The following is a 20395-nucleotide window of genomic DNA, read 5'->3' on the forward strand; positions in this document are numbered from 1 at the left end:
TCATGACCTCATCTAACCCTAATTACCTCCCAAAGGCTCCATCTCCAAATACCATCATACTGGGGACTTCAACATATGATTGGGGGTGCAGGGGTGACAGTTCAGTCCACGGAAGATGATATCGTACTATTTTGATTACAGGAGGTTTCTAATAAACTAGTAAGATGAAAATTATGTTTAAGGAAGATCAACTTAGTAGAAGCATACTTGATGAAATAGACAAAATAAGGGAAGCAATCTTGGAAGTTTTACAATAATCAAGATGAAGAGATTGATTCATTCATTCAGTGAAAATGCATTTATGGAGCACCTAAGACACAGAAGGCACTGAATGAGGCACAAATAAAAGCAACTAAGGGCTGCAGTAGTAGAAGCTGGAATGGAAAGAAAACAAAAAGTGTAAGAGGTATTTTCAAAAAATGTCAATTAAATTTGGTAACAAGATACAGGGGGCAAAGAGAGTATAAAGTTCCTATGTATTACAAGTTACTTGAGAACAGGAAAAATATCTAAGTCATCTTTGCGTCCCACACAGTTCTTTTAAATTATGATACTGAATAAATGCTTAAGGATTAAAAGTGAGTCAAAGAAAACATTCTAAAGATGGAAAAAGACCATGGAAGATAAAGACAAAATCTTGGGGAATGCTCAATTAGAAATGGAAGGAAGAAATCAGGAATCTAAAAGGAAAAGGAAGGAGTCAGAGAAACAGGAAGCGAAACAAGACTGTGCTGAAGAGCTAACCTGAATGTGAAAAGCAGCAAAGGAGTCAAGGAAGTGAGGAAGGATGACAACCAAGATGTGGATTTGACAATAAAAGGAGTCACTGGTCATGACAGTTTGAAGCCAGACTGCAGAGGATTAAAGATGAAGCCAGGGGCAAGGAAAAGGAAGTAACTACCTGTTCCTTAGGAAATCTTGTAGTAAAAGGATAAAGGAAAACTAGACAGGTAAACGATTCCTGAACACGCATAACTCTGCCAGAAATGCCTACTTTGGCCTCTGCACATGCAGTGAGGCTAAGGAAGCTTTAAGGAAGTATTTACAACATTCGCCCTAGCTGGGAGCCTCAAACAACCAGGCGGGTTGAATAATACAGGAAAGATTCTATCTGTACCACGTATGAAGAGGCAGCAAGTCTTCACAGTTGCTACTAACAGCTGGTTTGGTAAGTGGCCTTAAGAGGTCAGAGAAAGTAATACCTGGAGTGAGAACTTGGTTTGTTGGATTTTAGCTAACGTGTGCTCAACCAGCTTACGTCAATTAACATTCTTTTTTCTGTTTGTTTAGTCTCACTATGAGACTGTTAGAGGCTCTCCTCAAACACCCGTAGATGTTTGGCTGTCCATTCATATTTGAGAGGGTTATGCTTAAATGCTGGCAAAGGTTCTGTGTCAATTGATGAGCTTCACTGCAGAGTAACCATGCCAAAACTTCTGTATATTTTTAAATATCAAGGAACTGAGTAATAATAAATTTATTTGACTGCCTAATATGCATGGGACTATTTAAGAACACTACTGTTTGTAAGAAAGCAAACATCAATTTCACTTCCTAAAATGCTTAGTTTTCTTGGGAAGTTAGTTACAAGGAATAGAGGTAAAATCCACTGTCATTATTTTATCTCATTTGAAAACACACTTTAGGAAAGATGCCTAAATGACAGCTAACTTATAAATAAATATAAAGTTTCTGTATACGTTCAGAAAAAGAAAGAAAATCACATATTTTTATCTATCTGAGATAAATGATGTATAACAGGTATATAATTTCATAGGAATATAATCAAAGAAACACCTGATCTCATCAAAGTTAAAAAGTCTTTTTATTGTAGCAAATGTATAAGGTAGTCTGGAAACTACTGAGCTTCAAGCATGTGTGGTTCCAGTACATTCCTTTTACTCTTTTGTCCCCTTTTAATAATTATTACTGGTTTTACAGTGATTATTTCTTTTTTTTTTTTAACTGGGGTATAGTTGGTTTACAATGTTGTGTTAGTTTCTGCTGTACAGCAAAGTGAATCAGCTATATGTATACATATATCCCCTCCTTTTTGGATTTCCTTCCCACTTAGGTCACCACAGAGCACTGAGCAGGATTCCCTGTCCTTTATAGGATGATTTCTATAGATAAAAGGAAGCATCAGTTTCCAGAAACTCAATGTCCCCAAGTGAGAGGTATCTCGGGATTACTTTATGCTAAAAGTACAAATGTAGGTGAAACTCAACTACTTCACCAATCTTTTATTTAATAAGGGCAGTCAAGGAAGTATCAAACAGCTTCATTCCAGGCAGTCCAGATACAAATCTAAACTGGATTTTGTCAAATGCTAACATGTTTTGAACACAAATGCAACACAAAAACCTAAATTCCTTTTTTTCAAATACAATATTAATTTTGCTAAGCTGTTGTACATGCACACGTGCACTCACACACATGTACACATAAACACACACACCTCATGGGTTTTAAAATGCTATTCGTTTTTCATTCCAAACACGAAGGATTCCAGTGAGGAGGATAAAATGGCACAAATGACAGCATGGTTGCACTATGACAAAATATTCCATATTTCCTAGGGAAAAAAAGGATAAGTTTCACCTAAGTACACTGAATTTCACTTAAATACCTAAATCAGTAGTTCAAGTTACAAAATTTACACTTTTTTTTTTTTGCGGTACGCAGGCCTCTCACTGTTGTGCCCTCCCCCGTTGCGGAGCACAGGCTGCGCACGCGCAGGCTCAGCGGCCATGGCTCACGGGCCCAGCCGCTCCGCGGCATGTGGGATCTTCCTGGACCGGGCCACGAACCCGCGTCCCCTGCATAGGCAGGCGGACTCTCAACCACTGTGCCACCAGGGAAGCCCCAAAATTTACATTTTTAATAAAATTTTAATGGATTTCATTTTTCCCCAAACATTACAAAACACGTGCTTAAAAAAACAACCTGATGGGATTAACATATGTATAAAATAGATAATCAGGACTTCCCTGCTGGCACAGTGGTTAAGAATCTGCCTGCCAATGCAGAGGCCACAGGTTCAATCCCTGGTCCGGGAGGATCCCACATGCCGTGGAGCAACTGAGCCCATGTGCCACAACTACTGAGCCCGCGCTCTAGAACCCATGTGCCGCAACTACTGAGCCTGTGTGCTGCAACTACTGAGCCCGCACGCCTAGAGCCCATGCTCCACAACAAAAGAGGTCATCAATGAGAAGCCCGCACACCGCAATGAAGAGTAGCTCCCGCTCACCACAACTAGAGAAAGCCCACGCACAGCAACTAAGACCCAACGCAGCCAAAATTAAATAAAATTAAAAAAAAAAAGAATTAACAAGGACCTACTATATAGCACAGGGAACTAATAACCTATAAGGGAAAAGAATCTGAAAAAGAATATAACTGAATCACTGTGCTGTACACCCGAAACTTACACAATATTGTAAATCAACTACACTTCAATAAAAAATTTTTTTAAAAAAACTTGAAGCAACATAGAAAAACATACTTCCTCCCCTAAAACCCACCATCAAGGGGTAGTCATTTTCAATTAATATTTTAGTAAATGTTCTTCTAGCCTTTGCAGGTAAATGTATGTACACAGGAACAAGGAAGTAAAAATTTTAAAGAAAAAAGTTAGCAGATGGCCCACACGATATGATGGTAATAGTAATTTACCCAATTGATTTGCTTGCAGAAGAATCTCACCCCCACCCCAAACAATCTCATGCCCCTAAAGTATAACCACTGGAGCAAGAAAAATCTCTCTGCTCGGTAATCAACTCTAAACCAAATTATTCCTGCCATGCCTTAAATCAAGGTGGTACACTAGTGACTAAAGGAAACAAATCTTGAAGGAGATGAGAGAGCATGTTGTCTCATTCTAGCTGTTTTTAATGTTACCTCTAAAAACCTGCTCAAATATTTCCATCTCTTGCATGTTTCTCAGTACTGCCTAAGCCCCGAATGCCATTCTGCAGAGGTTCCAAGTTGAGTCAGCACATTGTTTTTATGATTGCAGATGGGCAAATGGAAAAACTGAGGCTTTGCACACTCCCATAAAGATCAGATGATGCCCTCAGTCTGTCTTTGCTAGCATGGGAAAACATTCTCTCTCTCAGATTACCAGCCCCACCCCCACCCCCGCACTCCCCGCACAAAAAAAGAAGAAGAAAAAAAAAAAAAAGAGCATAGAGTTTCATTTTGTCTCTTCTGGTTACCTGGTACCCCAAAACCTCAAGAATCATACTGACAATGACAGTATGAAATGCAGAGTGACTAAAAGTCAGGGTTTTTCCTAGCCTCTGTAAAAACGACCCAAAGAAAAACCCTTGGTAAAATGGGGCCTGGAGAAGAAAGGCACTACAGAACCACTTAGATACTAAGCAAATGCAGCCTTTTCTGTGCTCATCTTCTAGCCCAAATCCCAAGTCTGATACAAAACCACTCTAAACATTAGACAGAAACAAATTAACTTTTAAACTCCCAAGCTCCAGCCAGCTATATTTTTGGCTCTTTGACACATTTCATACAGCCTATTTCTTTTTTTGTATATCTAATCTGAATCTGAAATAGAAATGTTACTCTTTCCTAACAAATTTCCCAAAGAATGACAATGTCAGTCGTCAATAGAGCTTCACTCTATACATATGTAAGTGTTAAGTAAAAATGCCTAACTTTTTTTAAGGAAAAAATAAAGTCCACTACAATCAAATGAAACATAAGGTAACCCCCCCAAAATTCACATATTTTTGAAAAGCACTTTCCTATTTTAAGAACCATGTGTTACCTAATAAATGAGTTCAGCAAGGTTGCAGGCTACAAGATCAATATACAAAGATAGATTATATTTCTATATACTACCTATGAACAATCTACAAATAAAAGTAATAAAACAATTCCATTTACAATAGCATCAAAAAAATTTTTATTCCAAGTATTTTATTTAACAAAAAGATTGCAAATACACTGAAAAATACAAAACATTGTTGAAGGAAATTAAAGAAGACCTAAATAAATGGAAAGATATCCCATATTCATGGATGAAAGATTTAATATTGTTAACACTGCAATACTCCCCAAATTGATCTACAGATTCAATGCAATCTCTATCAAAATTCCAACTGCCTTTGCAGAAATGGACAAGAAGATCCATGAAAAATTCATACAGAAATGCAAGCAATCCTGACAATCAAAATCATCATGAAAAAGAAGAACAAAGTTGGAGAATTTATACTTCCCGATTTCAAAACTTAGTATAAGTTTTGGTATAAGGGACTTCCCTGGTGGCGCAGTGGTTGAGAATCTGCCTGCCAATGCCGGGAACATGGGTTCGATCCTTGGTCCAAGAGGATCCCACATGCCACGGAGCAACTGAGCCCATGCGCCACAACTACTGAGCCCGCATGCTGCAACTGCTGAGGCCCGCACACCTGGAGCCCATGCTCCACAACAGGAGAGGCCACTGCAATGAGAGGCCAGTGCACTGCAGGAAGAGCGGCCCCTGTTCGCAACAACTAGAGAAAGCCCGTGCGCAGCAACGAAGACCCAACGCAGCCAAAAATAAATAAGTAAATACATTTAAAAAATTATTTAAAAAATAAAATTAAAAAATAAATGAATTTATTAAAAAAAAACTTAGTACAAAGCTACAAGAACCAAAAGAGTGTGGCACTGACATATGAAGACATAGATCAGTGGAAAAGAATTTAGAGTCCAGAAATAAACCCTCACATTTATGGTCAATTGACTTGTGACAAGGATGCCAAGATAATTCAATGGGAAAAGAGTAGTTTTTTCAACAGATGGTGCTGGAACAACATGATATTCACATGCAAAAGGATGAAGTTAGACCCTTATTTCACAGCACATACAAAACTTAACTCAAAATGGATTAAAGGCCTAAATGTAAAAGATAACCTATGAAAGTCTTAGACGATAACAAAGGCATAAAACTTTGTGACCTGAGACTGGACAATGGTTTCTTAGATATGACAATAAAAACAAAGCAACAGAAGAAAAAAAAAAAGAAAGAAATTGGACTTCATCAAAATTAAAACTTTTCTGCTTCAAAGGTTACTACCAAGAAAGTGAAAAGACAACCCACAGAATATGAGAAAATATTTGCAAATTATATACCTGGTAAGAAACTAGTATGTAGAATACATAAAGAACTATTACAATTCAATAATAAAAAGATACAATTAAAAATGGGCAAAATATCTGAAGAGACTTTTCTCCAAAGAAGATAAACAAATGGCCAATAAGCACATGAAGTGATGCTCAACATCATTAGCCATTAGGAAAATACAAATCAAAACCACAATGAGATGGGACTTCCCTGGTGGTCAAGTGGCTAAAGACTCTGCGCTCCCAATGCAGGGGGCCTGGGTTCAATCCCTGGTCAGGGAACTAGATCCCACATGCATGCCGTAACTAAAGATCCCATGTGCCGCAACTAAGACCCAGCCCAGCCAAAAAAAAAAAAAAAAACACAATGAGATACCACTTCACACTTACTAGGATGGCTATAATTAAACAAACAAACAAACAAATCACAATAACAAGAGTTGGCAAGGATATGGAGAAATGGAACTCTCATACCTTATTGGTGGGAATGTAAAATGGTGCAGCCACTTTGGAAAACAGTTTGGCAGCTTCTCAAAGAGTTAAAAATAGAGTTACCATATGACCCAGCCATCCTACCTCTAGTTATCCACCCAAGAGAACTGAAAACTTATGTCCACACAAAAACACGTGTACCAGCAGTCACAGCAGCATTATTTATAATGACCAAAAACTAGGCTGAAACAGCCTAAATGTCCATCTACTGATAGGTGGATAAACAAAAAGTGGTATATCCATAAAATAGAATATTATTTGACCATAAAAAATGAATGAATGAAATACTGATACATGCTACATGTATGTACTTGGATGTACTGATACATGCCATATGGATGTACATGGATGAACCCTGAAAACGCTACACGAAGTAAAAGAAGCCAGACAGAAAAGGCCACATTGTGTATGCTTTCATTTATATGAAATGTCCAGAACAGGCAAATCCACAGAGACAGAAAGCGGATTAACAGTTTCCAGGGACTGTGGGGAGAGGAGAATGGAGAGTGACTACTGATGGGTTTCTTTCTGGAGTAGAAAATGTTCTGGAAGTAGACAGTAGTGATGGCTGTACACCTTGTGAATACACTAAAAGCCACCAAGTTGTACACTTTAAAAGGGTGAATTTTGTGGTATGTGAATTATATTTCAATTTTTTTTAATTTTAAAGTAACCATTTGTTTCAGCAGTAAAATGTTCCTAAGGAGAAATGGAATGAGTTCTCTGTTAGTAAAGGTTAGTTTTCCCTAAGACCAGGACTCATAATGTTCTCAGCAGATTTGAATATTTTCCAGGTATGTTATTCTACAAAGTTAACAAAGGGATTTTTGCAAAGACTGGCTATGATTACCCTATCCTAACACATCAACTATTAACACTTCTTCCATGTTTCCTTTCAGTCTGTATACATGTATATTTTTACATATCGATAATCTATGCAAAATAATCAGCAAAAATTTTCCCATACTGCTACATGGCTTTCAAAATGATCATTAAATGGTTGTGATTAGTTGACACCTACAATTTTCTTAACTCCTTCCCCTCCATGTCCATCTTGAAGTGTTAGATATATTTATCTCAAATTTTTCACTATTTCTAGATATTTTTTGCAATACATATACAACATGAAAAGCCAACGTAACTCTTTTCTTCTCCTGAATTATATCACTGAATTAACATTTCCAGGGGAAATTACTAAACCCTTTGTAGGACATTTTTATGACTCCTGGTTGCCTTCTAAAAGTATTAAAAAGTTACATTGCTATAAGCAACAAAAACTTGCTATATTAGACATTGCCATTTTTTATGCTTTTGATGTAATCAATGTTAAAAGATTTTATCTGAGTAATCTGAGATCTTCCTTTAGTCTTCAAACTCTAGTTCTTCAAAGGTTTCCAAAATCCATGAGCACTTGTTCTATTTCTTTTAAACTTTGTGGTTTTTTTCAGTCACTTACAGTTAAGGAGAACGAAGAATTTTTTTAAATTCAGCATTCTTACTCTAAGGAGGGTAGAACACGTAATCAATTGCCTTGTTTTCCTTAAAAATATATACACATGTGGCCATCTCATAAGTAACAGCAACCGCTTAAAAAAGCCTAGAATTCAATCACAATAAAAAGAAAAACCTAACAATTAGCCACTTTCAAGATTTCAACATCCAGGGTAACTCCCTGGCGGTCCAGCGGTTAGGACTCGGCGCTTTCACTGCCGTGGCCCGTGTTCAATCCCTGGTTGGGGAACTAGTATCCCGCCAACCGCAGCGGCCAAAAAAAAAAGATTTCAACATTCATAACAACTGTCAGCACACATGGCCCAAGGCGTCTCTCTTGACTTGCAATCTTTAGTCTAGAGAAAGACCAAGAACAACGTGGAAGAGTCTACAGAGCCATTACATAAAGATAACGGTGGACTGAGCACTAAGCGCCAAGTACTACTAGAAGCATTTTCATGTTCATTATCACATGAATCCTTACTGAGCACCTTATGAGTTACAAAATATCCCATTTTACTATGGAAAAAACTGAGGCTTAAAGAGGTTAAGTTACTTGTCCAAAGTAGATCCAGGAAGAGCACATTTTTCTTAACCTTTATGCTAGCAGGTGAATTTTAAAATTCACGGGATGTGAATTTAAAAAAAAAAAAAATCCCACCTAGGTCTGACAGCAAGGGGGGGTTAAGTATGAAGAAATGAGGATCTCACCATCATTACAGCAATATTTATGATCAACGGTTGCACAGATGTAAAAGTGGGGGAGGGTCAGCACCCCCATTATCTTCATCAAGCCCTAAGCCAGTCTAATAAACATCATCTACAGAAGACGCTTGTTCTTAGTCCCCTTTCTTCCCCTTCCACAGCCTGCCACCCCTAACATCTCTCTATGTAGACATTCTGGAGGTGCCAGTGATGTGATTTGAAAGAAAGAATGCTTCTTATTGTCTCTCCTTTGCAGTGTTGGTAGGATTTGGGGTTTCGCATTTGTGTTCTGAGAAAAAGATGATGAAAAGACAATACTAAAATTGTATTCAATCCCAGTCATCCATTTCCATGTATTTAGTTTAATAAATGTTCTTTATACGCCAAGCAAATCTTACTGGAATTGATGCTGACTACCAATTAAAATACATGCATTTAGAGAAAAGGGCCCTTTAGAAAGAAACATACTACTTTATATGTAACTAAAGTTTTGTAAACATCTAATTCGAGTCCAGAGGTTTGTTCTTAAAAGTTTAAGTAGTTCAAAAGCAAATAAAACCATAAAATATTATGTTGGCTCAGTCTATTTTGTGCATTTTCCTGGTTAAAAATATTTTAAACTTGTTTAGGTTTGCTAATAATTAAAATTCACGGGTACGTTACAGTAGTTTGGAATGTTTCAGAATTTAAATAATTCTGAGGCCCTTTTGAGGGGAAGGGGCAGGCGCTACGTAATCCCCATAAAAACCAAGAGAAAAAGCAAAACAAGATCCTTTCCTGTTTTGTCCAGATCATACTAAGTCAGAGCTGATATTCAACTATGGTGTCTACTGACCTAAAAGGCTTCGGTGATTCTAACACAAATAACCCCCAAGTCAGACTGCATCATCTGAAAGAATTTAGCTCACATTATAAAAAACCTGAAAAAAGGGGCCCATAGATGTATGAATGGAACACATGCTTCAAATGCTTTGATGACTATTTCAGTGGAAACTTCACAGACCTGTACCTTGAACAAAAATTAAAAGCACCAAAGAAGTTTCACCCCATAGTCCCAAATCCAATCTTCATTACTCTCACAGAAGAAATAACAACAACAACAACAAAATCATTCGAGGATATCTAAAACAAGTTAACTCAAAGTAAAAAGAAATAGCTTACACTGAACTACCTGAGGCTTCAATCTAGATATCAAGACCCATTTCTTAAAACACACTCGTAGTCTAACCTTAGGAGAGTAAAAAAACTCAAAGTAAACTAAAATAAAATGAGGTCACACATTCAGACTTATTTTCCATGTAACAAAATGCCTGTCAAAGATGGTTTGAATACTGCATATCAAAAATATTGACATCAAAATCACAAGGCAAATAAAACCAATGGCAAACCTATACATTTGCTTTTTCAGTGATGCGGCTGCCTTTAACTCTAACAAGAGTTTAAAGGTACCTTGAACTTGGAACCAGAAGTCCTGCTTGTTGGAATGGAGAGAACTCCATGCTAGAACTCCATGCTAGAGTCAGGGACATAGGTTCTAGTCCTGTTGATGCTACTAGCTAGGTGGGTAGCCCTAAGCAAGTCACTTAGCTTTCTCTCCTCAGGGTTTACTTTCCTTAGTTAAGAGGTTGACTAGACCAATGTTTCCTAAACTCACCTAATCACAAGAATTACCTCAGGGTAACTATTAACAGTATGGATTCCAAACCCCCTTCCCTAAGAGATTCTGGTTGAGGACGTCTCTGAGTGAGGCTTAGGAATTAGTTCTTAATAAGTGATCCAAGTAAGTTTTATCATCTGGTAACCTTCACAAACACTGGACTGGATGAGCCATGAGCTGCCTGCCTTCCAGCTCTGATTCTATACTATCTGGATGTTTCAAAATGATGTTCTAAAAATATGCAAAATTATAACAGTATCACATGTGTTATTGCAAAAAGTTAATAAACATACAAGATCAAAGAAACAAATACATCCATCCCTTCACCATCAACACCATTCATACTTTTAAACATCAATAAAGACATCCTCCTAGATTCTAGGCAAGTGGAACACTTTATTTGGTGAGGAAAACAGTTTTAAATATTAAACTTTCAGCACATTAATATGGAAAGACTTGTGTTATAGGAAGAGAGAATTGTACCCCAAATGTTTTAAGTGAAAACTACACATTGCGTTCTTCCCTTAAAGAACATTATCTGATGAGCTTACCTGTTCCTAGTTTTAAAAAAGCTAAAAAACAACCTGTCTCTAGCAGCTATGAAACAGCGAGCTCTGCAATACTGGAATGCAATTGTTACAAAGCTAAAAGAAACAAAACAAAGCAAAACAAACAACCCACTGGGTGGCTCAGAGACCACTACCTTTTGTTAGGAAGGTTTTGTCAGGTATAGGGAGAGCGTCCAGGGCACTTTCTGCACACAAAGGTAGCAACCTTATTTAACTCTTCCTTCCTCTACACTACGTTGCTTTAGACAGTTTTTCCAAAATTCTCATAATCCACTAGTGGGATTTACTTTTACTCTCTGTTCTAGATTTATAAATAACTATAAAACTCACAAAAGAAAAAGACTGATGGCGTGGACCACAGCGGGGCAGGGCTGTACAGGATGCTCACTGGCAACCATTTGTCACATAAGTGGCTACAAAAGATGTAAATAAAATCAAGACTGAAACACAAAACTGTGTTTGGGTCAGCCTTGCAACACAAACAGATATGAGACTAAGAGTGAAACATGACTACATACTTTAGCTATTAGTCAAACACCACAGTGTTAGCATAAAACACTGTCAAAGTGAATCTTGACGCTTGACCTGCAAATAGTGGAAATGGAATTGTTTAGACTTAGGGTCATACAGGCCAAAAATTGATTTAACAGTGAAAGTGGGGACACCAACTGTTAGGTACAACATCACAGAAGCACTGGGTTTAAGGCCATATATATGTCTAAATACCTTTCTGTGTTTGTTGCTCTCAACAAGCCCTGAGGCAATGCATTGACCAAACCTCACATTCAATTAAAACAGAAATGTAAAATCAGGATCAAGGGGATCAGCATAATAGAATGGTTAGGAGGGCAGGTTTGGCTGTGACACAGACCAAGTTAAAACCCCAAATCAACAAACTACTGAATGACCTTGAACACATCATTTCACGTATGCCTCAATTTCCTCATTTGTAAGATCGAGATGATGCTTTGCTCAGCTATCAGATTTAAACAAGGTGATTCATGTAAAGCACTAAGCCCTGTACCTGGTAGAGAGTAAATAAACAGGCAATAATAATAGTAAGCTAACTGTAAAAATTAGCATAATTACTGTCTTCCAACCTCAAGTAAAGGTGTAAGTTTCCTGGCAGCCAGGCAAAAACTTCTAATCATTAGAAAGAAGACATTTACATACACTACATAAAGGTAGCTTTTCATTTCTTTCCACACTACAGAAAATTTCCCCCTCCTTAGTAAAGAATAATTCAGACTAATGATGTAGAGCTCTACCCAGGAAAGGCTTCAGTGCAGACATATTTAATTAGAAAGGATAATTTTCAATGAGATCTGGATTAAGGATCTAACCAGTTTGGTAGAGTTACAGTTGGTGTTGTTAGAAGAAAGAGGAAAAAGAAGAAAAAGCCTTCAAACCATCCCACACACCATTACTCAACAGAGAAAAACAACAGCAGGTTGACTGTTCACATAACTTCATAATTGAATTAGAAAATGAAAAAGAAAAAATAATCAGGTGAAATACTTTAACTAACACAAAAGAAAGAAATAACAGTTATTAGTAAGGTGAAAGTGACCAAACTCATCAAAAAAAGATCAATGAAGGGAAGGTGAAAAATTAGTTATTCCTACAGTTTCAGTAACAAGCACCCACTCTATCCTTTTAAGATCATGGCTTAAATTTCCCATTTGCAACCAACTTTCTTTGCCCACTCTCCCTAATATGCTACTAGCTTGAATGTACCTTTAATCTTTAAAACGTTAAAAGCGTTCTTTTAACGTTTTTAAAGCTCATAAAAGGTTAACTTAACTGAATACATCATTCTGGTTACAGACAAAAATAACATCTTGTGCATTTTTTTTTAATATAATTCAGGGGAGGGCTTCCCTGGTGGTGCAGTGGTTAAGAATCCACCTCCCAATGCAGGGGACACAGGTTTGAGCCCTGGTCTGGGGAGATCCCACATGCCACGGAGCAACTGAGCCCGTGTGCCTCAACTACTGAGCCTGTGCTCTAGAGCCCGCGAGCCACAACTACTGAGCCCGTGCACCACAACTACTGAAGCCTGTGCACCTAGAGCCCATGCTCCACAACAGAGAGAAGCCACTGCAATGAGAAGCCTTGCGCACCACAACGAAGAGTAGCCCCCACTCGCTGCAACTAGAGAAAGCCCGCACGCAGCAACGAAGATGCAACGCAGCCAAGAATAAAATCATTTTTTTTAATTCATGGGAAAATATTAGCAATTCAATCTTTAAAGGATCCATTTCAAAGAAAATACTGTGAGAAGTAATTTGGGGAGAGGAAAAAGTTCCTAGTAAAAATAAATCAGTCATAGGAAAACTGTTCAAGGACAATCAAAAACAAATTTCAAAATAATGCAAATTTTGAAATTTTGAGTTAGGGGAAGGATTAATGAGTTGCAAGGTGCAGAACTAAATTCTCAAAGTGAAAAAAGATACAGAAGTGAAGAAAAGACTTCAGCAGGGAGTACACACCAGTGCTACCAATCCATCAGTAGATATGCAAAAATTCTGAATAATAATAAAAAAACATAGACTATATTATCTGTATCAATATTGGGAAATTTAGCAACAGAAAGAAAATAAAGTATTTCAAAGCCATTTTCAAGCATTTCAAGATATTTTTCTATATTACAGATACTGCAGCAAAATGAAAGAAGAGACTGGTTAGATGCTCTAATTAACAATTTAGTAGTGAAAGAATAATGACGTCCCAAAAGAAGCTTTGTCACCTAGAGATAATGGACATTTTCTTTTTACTGTTTAAGAATCCAGAAGAATCTCCTTATGCTTTTAAATGCAAATTACCAATCTCTGAAGCACATTCTGCTCTATTCCTTTATCTGAAAATTACCGCAATGTGATTCTGTTCCAGAGAGGACACCATTCAGGCAAGAAAATGGAATTAGGACAACTACACACTCTATGTTCAAATCATCACATCCAGTGAGCTGTCACCACTTACACATGACCTTTTTCAGTGGACAGACCACTATCAGTGATCAAAATCCTATTTGAAGAAGGAAGAGTTAGCTTTGAGGACTATCAGTTCATTAAAGGTCACACACACATTCTAACATAATATATGAACATGCACCAGCATCATAACAATTTAAAAACTCAGTATCCCTTGGCTTTCAAATAACAAAACTAGCTATTTACTGGAAACGTTTTTAAAGCTAGAATTTCAGTGATAATAGTATGAGTTGCTATTTACCTGTTCATTACATGGTAAAACAAACCAAAAATACCACGATGCAAGAAAGGTGAGCACACCACACTCTGCACTTCTCTTCCCTGGCAAAACTCCCTGGAACAGTGAACAGTGACTTGGAGACATGCTTCAATTTAATGCACCAGGTGATCAAGGTTAAAAAGAACGCTTTTAAACCAGAAAGTCTCAAGAAATAAATAAACCATAATAGAGGAATTCATCCCATTGTTAAAGGTCCAAGCTTTCTGCCAAAACCACACTTGGTTTGGGAAATTTTATTTGTTGTCAGATAAACATAAACAAATAGTGAAGAAAGCTAGGTAAGATAGAGCCTCATAAAAGGTTAACTTACCTCTAGTTTTTCCAAGTTATATATTAACGAATAGCTTTAGTTTTTAAAAAACCCTCTTTTCTAGCTAAGGCAAGTCATCCAAATGAGTGAATTTTTTTGGTGATACCTGGCTTATCCCATACCATATTCTCCAAAGCGAACCCTAATCTCTCCCACAGGTCACCAGACAACCAGGAACAGAAACTACTGAAAATGCACTTCCAATCTCTGAAACGTCAGTGATTGTATAGGGTTTAGAAAAGCTGTTTAAACTTTTTCCAAATGCCTGCAATTAGTACAGGTCAACCAAACGGCATAGCACGGCATGAGCGGGTCCCTACTTTCATCTACCCACTCAGAATCCGGGCAATGAATGCAGCAGACCTCTCAAGACCAGACTGCAGGGGGGAAGAGTACCATGCACAGAAAATAGGAACCCTGCTTTTTGATATGGGAAAAAACAAGTGATGGCAGTCTTGTGCTTTTAAAGAACCTAGAAGCGCTTACTAGTTCAATCCATCCCCAAATCCATGCCATCCTTTCAACTTTGCAATTAAAAGAGAAGAGAAATTCCGGTCAATTCGCCTTGGGGGGTTGTTCTGAGGGTAAAGGACTCAAGTAGGGAGGAGGATGGAGAGAGAAAGAGCAAGCCAATGAAAGACAGCAAAATTTCCCACCTTTCTTAAATTCTTCCAGCATAGCGTCCAACTTGGTGTCATTGAAAACAAAGTGCAAGGGGTGGTTATAAAATTTAGTGATGGTTTTCAGGGGAGTACAGTCATCTGGATCCACGAAGGCCAAGTCTTTGACAAAGAGGAGGTCCACGATGTTGGAGCGCTCCCCCTCAAATACTGGAATCCGAGTGTAGCCGCTCTCCATGATCTCCGACATGGTGTTGAAGTCCAGAATGGCTTCGCCGGTGATCATGAAACAGTCCCGGAGGGGAGTCATCACGTCCTCCACGGTCTTCGTGCGGAGCTCCAGCGCCCCTTGGATGATGTTCAGCTCCTCCTTTACGAGGTCGTTGTAGGGGTCTGTGACCCGGAGCATCTCCAGCAGTTTTTCCCGGTTATAGACGGTGCCTATCTCCTGGCCCAGGACGCAGTCCAGCAGCTTGCTTACGGGGTAAGAGGCGGGGAAGGTCATCATCATGAAAAACTTGGTGAGGAAGATGGTGTTGGCCCCCACAGCCAGGCCGTGCCGGGAGCAGATGGCCTGGGGCACGATCTCCCCGAAGATGACGATGCCGATGGTGGAGACCACCACCGCCACGAGGCCTGAGCCAGCTATGTCGTCGAGCAGGATGGTGAGCGTGGTGTTGACCAGCACGTTGCCCAGCAGCAGCGAGCACAGCAGGTAGTTGCCCTGCCTGCGCACGGGCTCGATGCGCTTGGCGTAATTCTTCTCCTTCTCCGTGCCGCAGTTCTGCACGATGCGCAGCTCCATCGGGTCCAGGGCCATGAGTCCCAGGTTGAGGCCGCTGAACATGCCCGATAGGCACAGAAGCAGCGAAATGAAGATCACCTGCAGCCAGAAAGGCAGCAGGAACTTCTTCTCCTCCCCCACGATCATCTTGGTGTCCTCGCCGTCGTGATAAATCCAGGTGGTCTCGGCCCACGGGGGCGGCGGGAGCCCGGCCACCCCGGAGCCGCCCTTGCCCCCGACGGCGCCACCCGCAGACCCCGGGCCGCCGGCGCCCAGGGCTGGCGTGGAGAGCGACGTGCACAGGTAATAGGACTTGCTCTTCTCCATCTTGCGCAGCGGTTTGATCTCGATCTCAATGATGCCTGATGTACGGCGATTGAGAATGATATGGGGCAAGATGATGATATCTGATGTGCGGATGCCGCAGCGCTGGGGGCCGCTGTCCGGCTCCGGCGGCGCAGGGCCCCCCAGCCCGCGCTCACCCGGGCTGTGGCGCCGCCGCTCATGCTCTGTGAAAGCAATGCGGGACCATGTCTCGTTGTTGATGTTCTGCCCGTACACCCGCAGCTTGACCCGGGTCCGCTCGCTCACCCGCAGCGCCCCCCCTTCCATGAACGACACGTCGTTCGTGTCCTCCAGCCGCAACCCGATGATCACAGTCTCCTCGTTCTCGCCCGCCGCTGCGCAGCCGCCCGCGCCGCAGCAGCAGCTCAGCAGAAGCAGCGGCAACAGCCGTCCAGCCGCCGCCTGCAGGACCCCCCGGCCGCGAGAGCTGAGGCTGCGGCGCGCCGCCATCTTCCAAGTGGGCAGTGCGGCGGCTGCCTGCCCGCCCGCCATCTTTACTTCGGGTTCACAAGTGCCCCAGCCAATCATAGGGTGGCTGCTCCAGCTGCGGCTTCATCCTTCCCACCCGGCGGCGCGAGCGCAGGCACCGGCCCCTGGGCGAGACTGCAACGCAGTGTTCGCACCCACTGCTCAGCAGTCCGCCTCCCTGACTGACACTGACTCGGCCTGGGCCAGCTCAGGAACCTCGCGGCTGGCGGGAGGGGGGAGAGGGGGGAGAAGTACCAGCCGCTCCTGCGAGAGGCAGGCAGACCAGCTAGCTAATCACGAGCGGGAGTCCGCCCTCCCAGCCAGGGGGCTGGAATGGGGGCGTGGCCGTGAGCGGCGCCGCGAACCAATGGCAAGATAAATGGGTGGGGAGACGAGGGCCAGCGTCCTCCTCAGCACGCCAAGTTTCCAGCTGAAAGGCGCGTGACTCTTGTGTATGTGCGAGGGGAGGAGGTGTGGCCAGCCGGTGCCCGAGAGCCAGTCACAGATGAGAGCTGTACGAAAGGGGGCGGGGCCCTACCTCCGGCTGCCAATGAAAAGGGGCCATTCGCGAGTCCGACAGCCCGGAGGGACCTCGGTAGTACATCCCGGCCCTTGGGTTGCCCCGCTGGACTAATGTCCCGAGGCGGCCCGAGGCGGCTGGTTCTCGCTGCGCCACGCTGCCGGCTTCCGCGTGCTCAATGCCCGTGCAGAGAGGCTGCGCCTTCCTGCCCCAGGAGCCCAAGAAGCCGACTAGGGAGGCTTAAGATGCACAGTACCCTAAAATGAAGCCGAGCCACAGCCCGTGCTCCCCTTATTTATTCGTGCGCGCCTCTCCACTCGGGATAAGCGGTGGCCGGTGGGCCCCAGCACCGCACAGACCCGGTCTGGTGGAGCCTCTCGCCTATCCCTAAGAGACAAGCGCCCTCTGCAGCTCACGGTCAGGTGGCGCCACCTGCCGGTATTACGGGCGCCCTGCAACGCTTTCCAGGTCCGTCGCAAACCCCACACGGTGAGCGGCAGGTGCGGAAATTAAAGTAGTTCCCCATCTTCCGAGTCCTAAGAATCCCTTCATTTTCTTACTGAAAGTCCCTGGCCCCATTCCATATTTACTGAATGGGTAGGACCCAGGAATCTGTATTTCTAACTGGGACTCGGGCGAATTTGGGAAATGGGACGGGGCAGACATACTAAGCAGATCCATAAAGGCTCATTCTTAAACACACTGACCAAACCCAGCTAGGTTCATCGGTCACTCAGGAGAAAAACACCCTGAAGACCTAGGACTCCCAAGCCCATTCTGTATCTGGAGGAGATGCAGTAGCAAAGTTGTTGCCAAAGTGGGTTTTTTTTCTTGCAACTTAAGCATCTGAAAAAGAATTGTTTCCTTTTTTTTTTTTTTTTTTTGTATTCTGCAAGCACATTTTCTTCCCTTTATGTAAACCAATCAAACATTTTTTATTAATTTCTAGTAGAGATGATTGCAGTGGCCTCCTCACTGGTCTCTGCTCTTCTACACCTGCCCGCTTCCCTTCTCAACCCAGCAGCCAGAGTGGTCTTGTTAAATAAGACGCTGTCCCTTCCTTGTTTGAAACCCTACTCTGGCTTCCCAACTCATCACAGTAAAAGCCACTGGTAGCTACAATATCTGACAAGGCTCTAAAAGAGCTGCTGCCCACCCACTTTCTTCTATAACCTCATCACCTGCTGCTCCAGCCAGATTTCTTCTGGCTGTTGTTCCTTCTCTCCAGGGATGCTCCTTCAGGGAGCCTGTGCACGTGCAGCTGTTTCCTGTGCCTGTGACTCTCTTCCCCCAGATGTCAGCATAGAACGTTAGTCCACCTCCTTCAAGATTGTTCAAAGGCCACCTTTAATATTTATCTATTTATTCATTCATTTACCTATTTATTTTGGCTGTGCTGGGTCTTAGTTGCAGCATGCAGGATCTTCATTGCGGCATGTTTAGTTGCGGCATGTGGACTCTTATTTGTGGCACGCAGACTCTTAGTTGTAGCACGCAGACTTCTTAGTTGCAGCATGCATGTGGGACCTAGCTTCCCTACCAGGGATCGAACCTGGGCCCCCTGCATTGGGAGCACAGAGTCTTACCCACAGGACCACCAGGGAAGTCCCAAAGGCCACCTTCATAAACTTGTGAACAAGCACTCCCTATACTCCATCTCTACTGTATTTTCCTTAATTTAGTTTACATCTGTCTCCTTCTACTAGAACTTAAGCTTCCTGAGGGCAAGGATTTTGTCTGTTTTGTTCACTGCTGTATCATCAGGGCCTAGAACAATGGTAGATGCTCGGAACAGTACTTGTAGAATGTTAAAGAAGTGAAAGAATTTTTATTCTGATTATTTCAAATAATGCCCCCAATCTAGTTTCCAGCCCTTCAGCTTCTCATGCTGCTTCTCCCACCCACAATTCTCATACTGCTATATCTGAGAAACAAGTTTATATTTTAAAAACCCTGATTCACACACTCGGCATGCATTTATAAAAATAACATTATCAAAGTTTGGAAGAAAAGTTGAGCTTTTTAGGGGTATGTGACAAAGGATAGATACAGTCCTTTTCTAAGTCAACTGATTGAAAATAAAACTGTTTTAACTTCATAAAAAGTGTGAGTACAAGTGTGTGTAAGGGAGCTAAGAGGGAAGATGATTAAAGGCTCTTAAATGCTGAATGTACACTTTCGGAATAAGAGTGTGGAGATGGGGGTGGGGAGAAGCTTGCCAAACCTACAGACATTTCCTGTGCATTTCAGAAAAAGCTAGAACAGTCAGGAAAGTGTGGCATTCAGCAATTTAGAAGCAAGTTAGAAGTTCCTAGCAAAATGTCAGAAAGCACCCATCAAGACAATTTACAATATAAAACCAGCCAAGTTCACATTCACACACAAGCTCAGCAGTCCCCTGTGTGAATTTGACGTTCATCCTGAGTGGCAGTGGTGGTAGGAAGGGGGGCATCATAGTCTCCATGTAGGGAATTTCCTGGGCGTCCAGTGATTAGGAGGTTTCACCTCCAGAAAGGGCTACAAAAACCTCAAGACTGCTAACTGGTTGCTGTGGATGTCTAATCCTAGGTAGGTTCTGACTTTGACCTTCAGCACATCATTTAGGTAAAGCAGAACCTCCTAGCAAATACCTTCCCTAACCAACTCTCTCTTGCTAGAATCCTTTACTGGATCCTCAAGGGGAAGGGTACCTGTTCAGTTTTCTCATCTGCATGGAATATGCTCCCATGTCTGCAGGTTCAGAGATTTGGGAAGGCGCTGCATCCAGACCTAAAAGACTTTTAGAGTTTGACTTTAAAGATAGCAAGTAACAACCAATGGCTCTCTACGCATCTGGTTTCTCAACATAAAGCTCTAATTTTATACAGAAAGCTTTTCCCCCCGGAAAAAAAATGCCTAGTTGTAGAAAAATATTCAAAGTTATTGCTTCAACAGTGACATTTTAATCTCACCAAAGCACCGGATCTTTTGAGGAAAAACAGGAACTGGGTGATGCTCCAGTTGCCCTAACTTTCCCTCCAACCAAACCTGCT

At 41.6% G+C, this 20395-nt stretch overlaps 1 protein-coding gene across 2 annotated transcripts in view; it reads right to left on the reverse strand.

Annotated features, from left to right (window-relative positions):
- CNNM2 (cyclin and CBS domain divalent metal cation transport mediator 2) overlaps positions 1 to 16911 on the reverse strand; it is a 139778-nt gene extending 122867 nt beyond the window's left edge. For both annotated transcript variants that reach the window (XM_060034151.1, XM_060034150.1), the window contains exon 1: positions 15283 to 16911. In XM_060034151.1, the coding sequence (XP_059890134.1) occupies positions 15283 to 16903 (1621 nt within the window). In that variant the 5' untranslated portion in view covers positions 16904 to 16911. The remainder of the gene's footprint in view (positions 1 to 15282) is intronic.
- Between the last annotated feature and the right edge of the window lie 3484 nt (positions 16912 to 20395).

Source organism: Delphinus delphis, chromosome 16 (genome assembly GCF_949987515.2).
Source record: "Delphinus delphis chromosome 16, mDelDel1.2, whole genome shotgun sequence".
Classification (NCBI taxonomy): domain Eukaryota; kingdom Metazoa; phylum Chordata; class Mammalia; order Artiodactyla; family Delphinidae; genus Delphinus; species Delphinus delphis.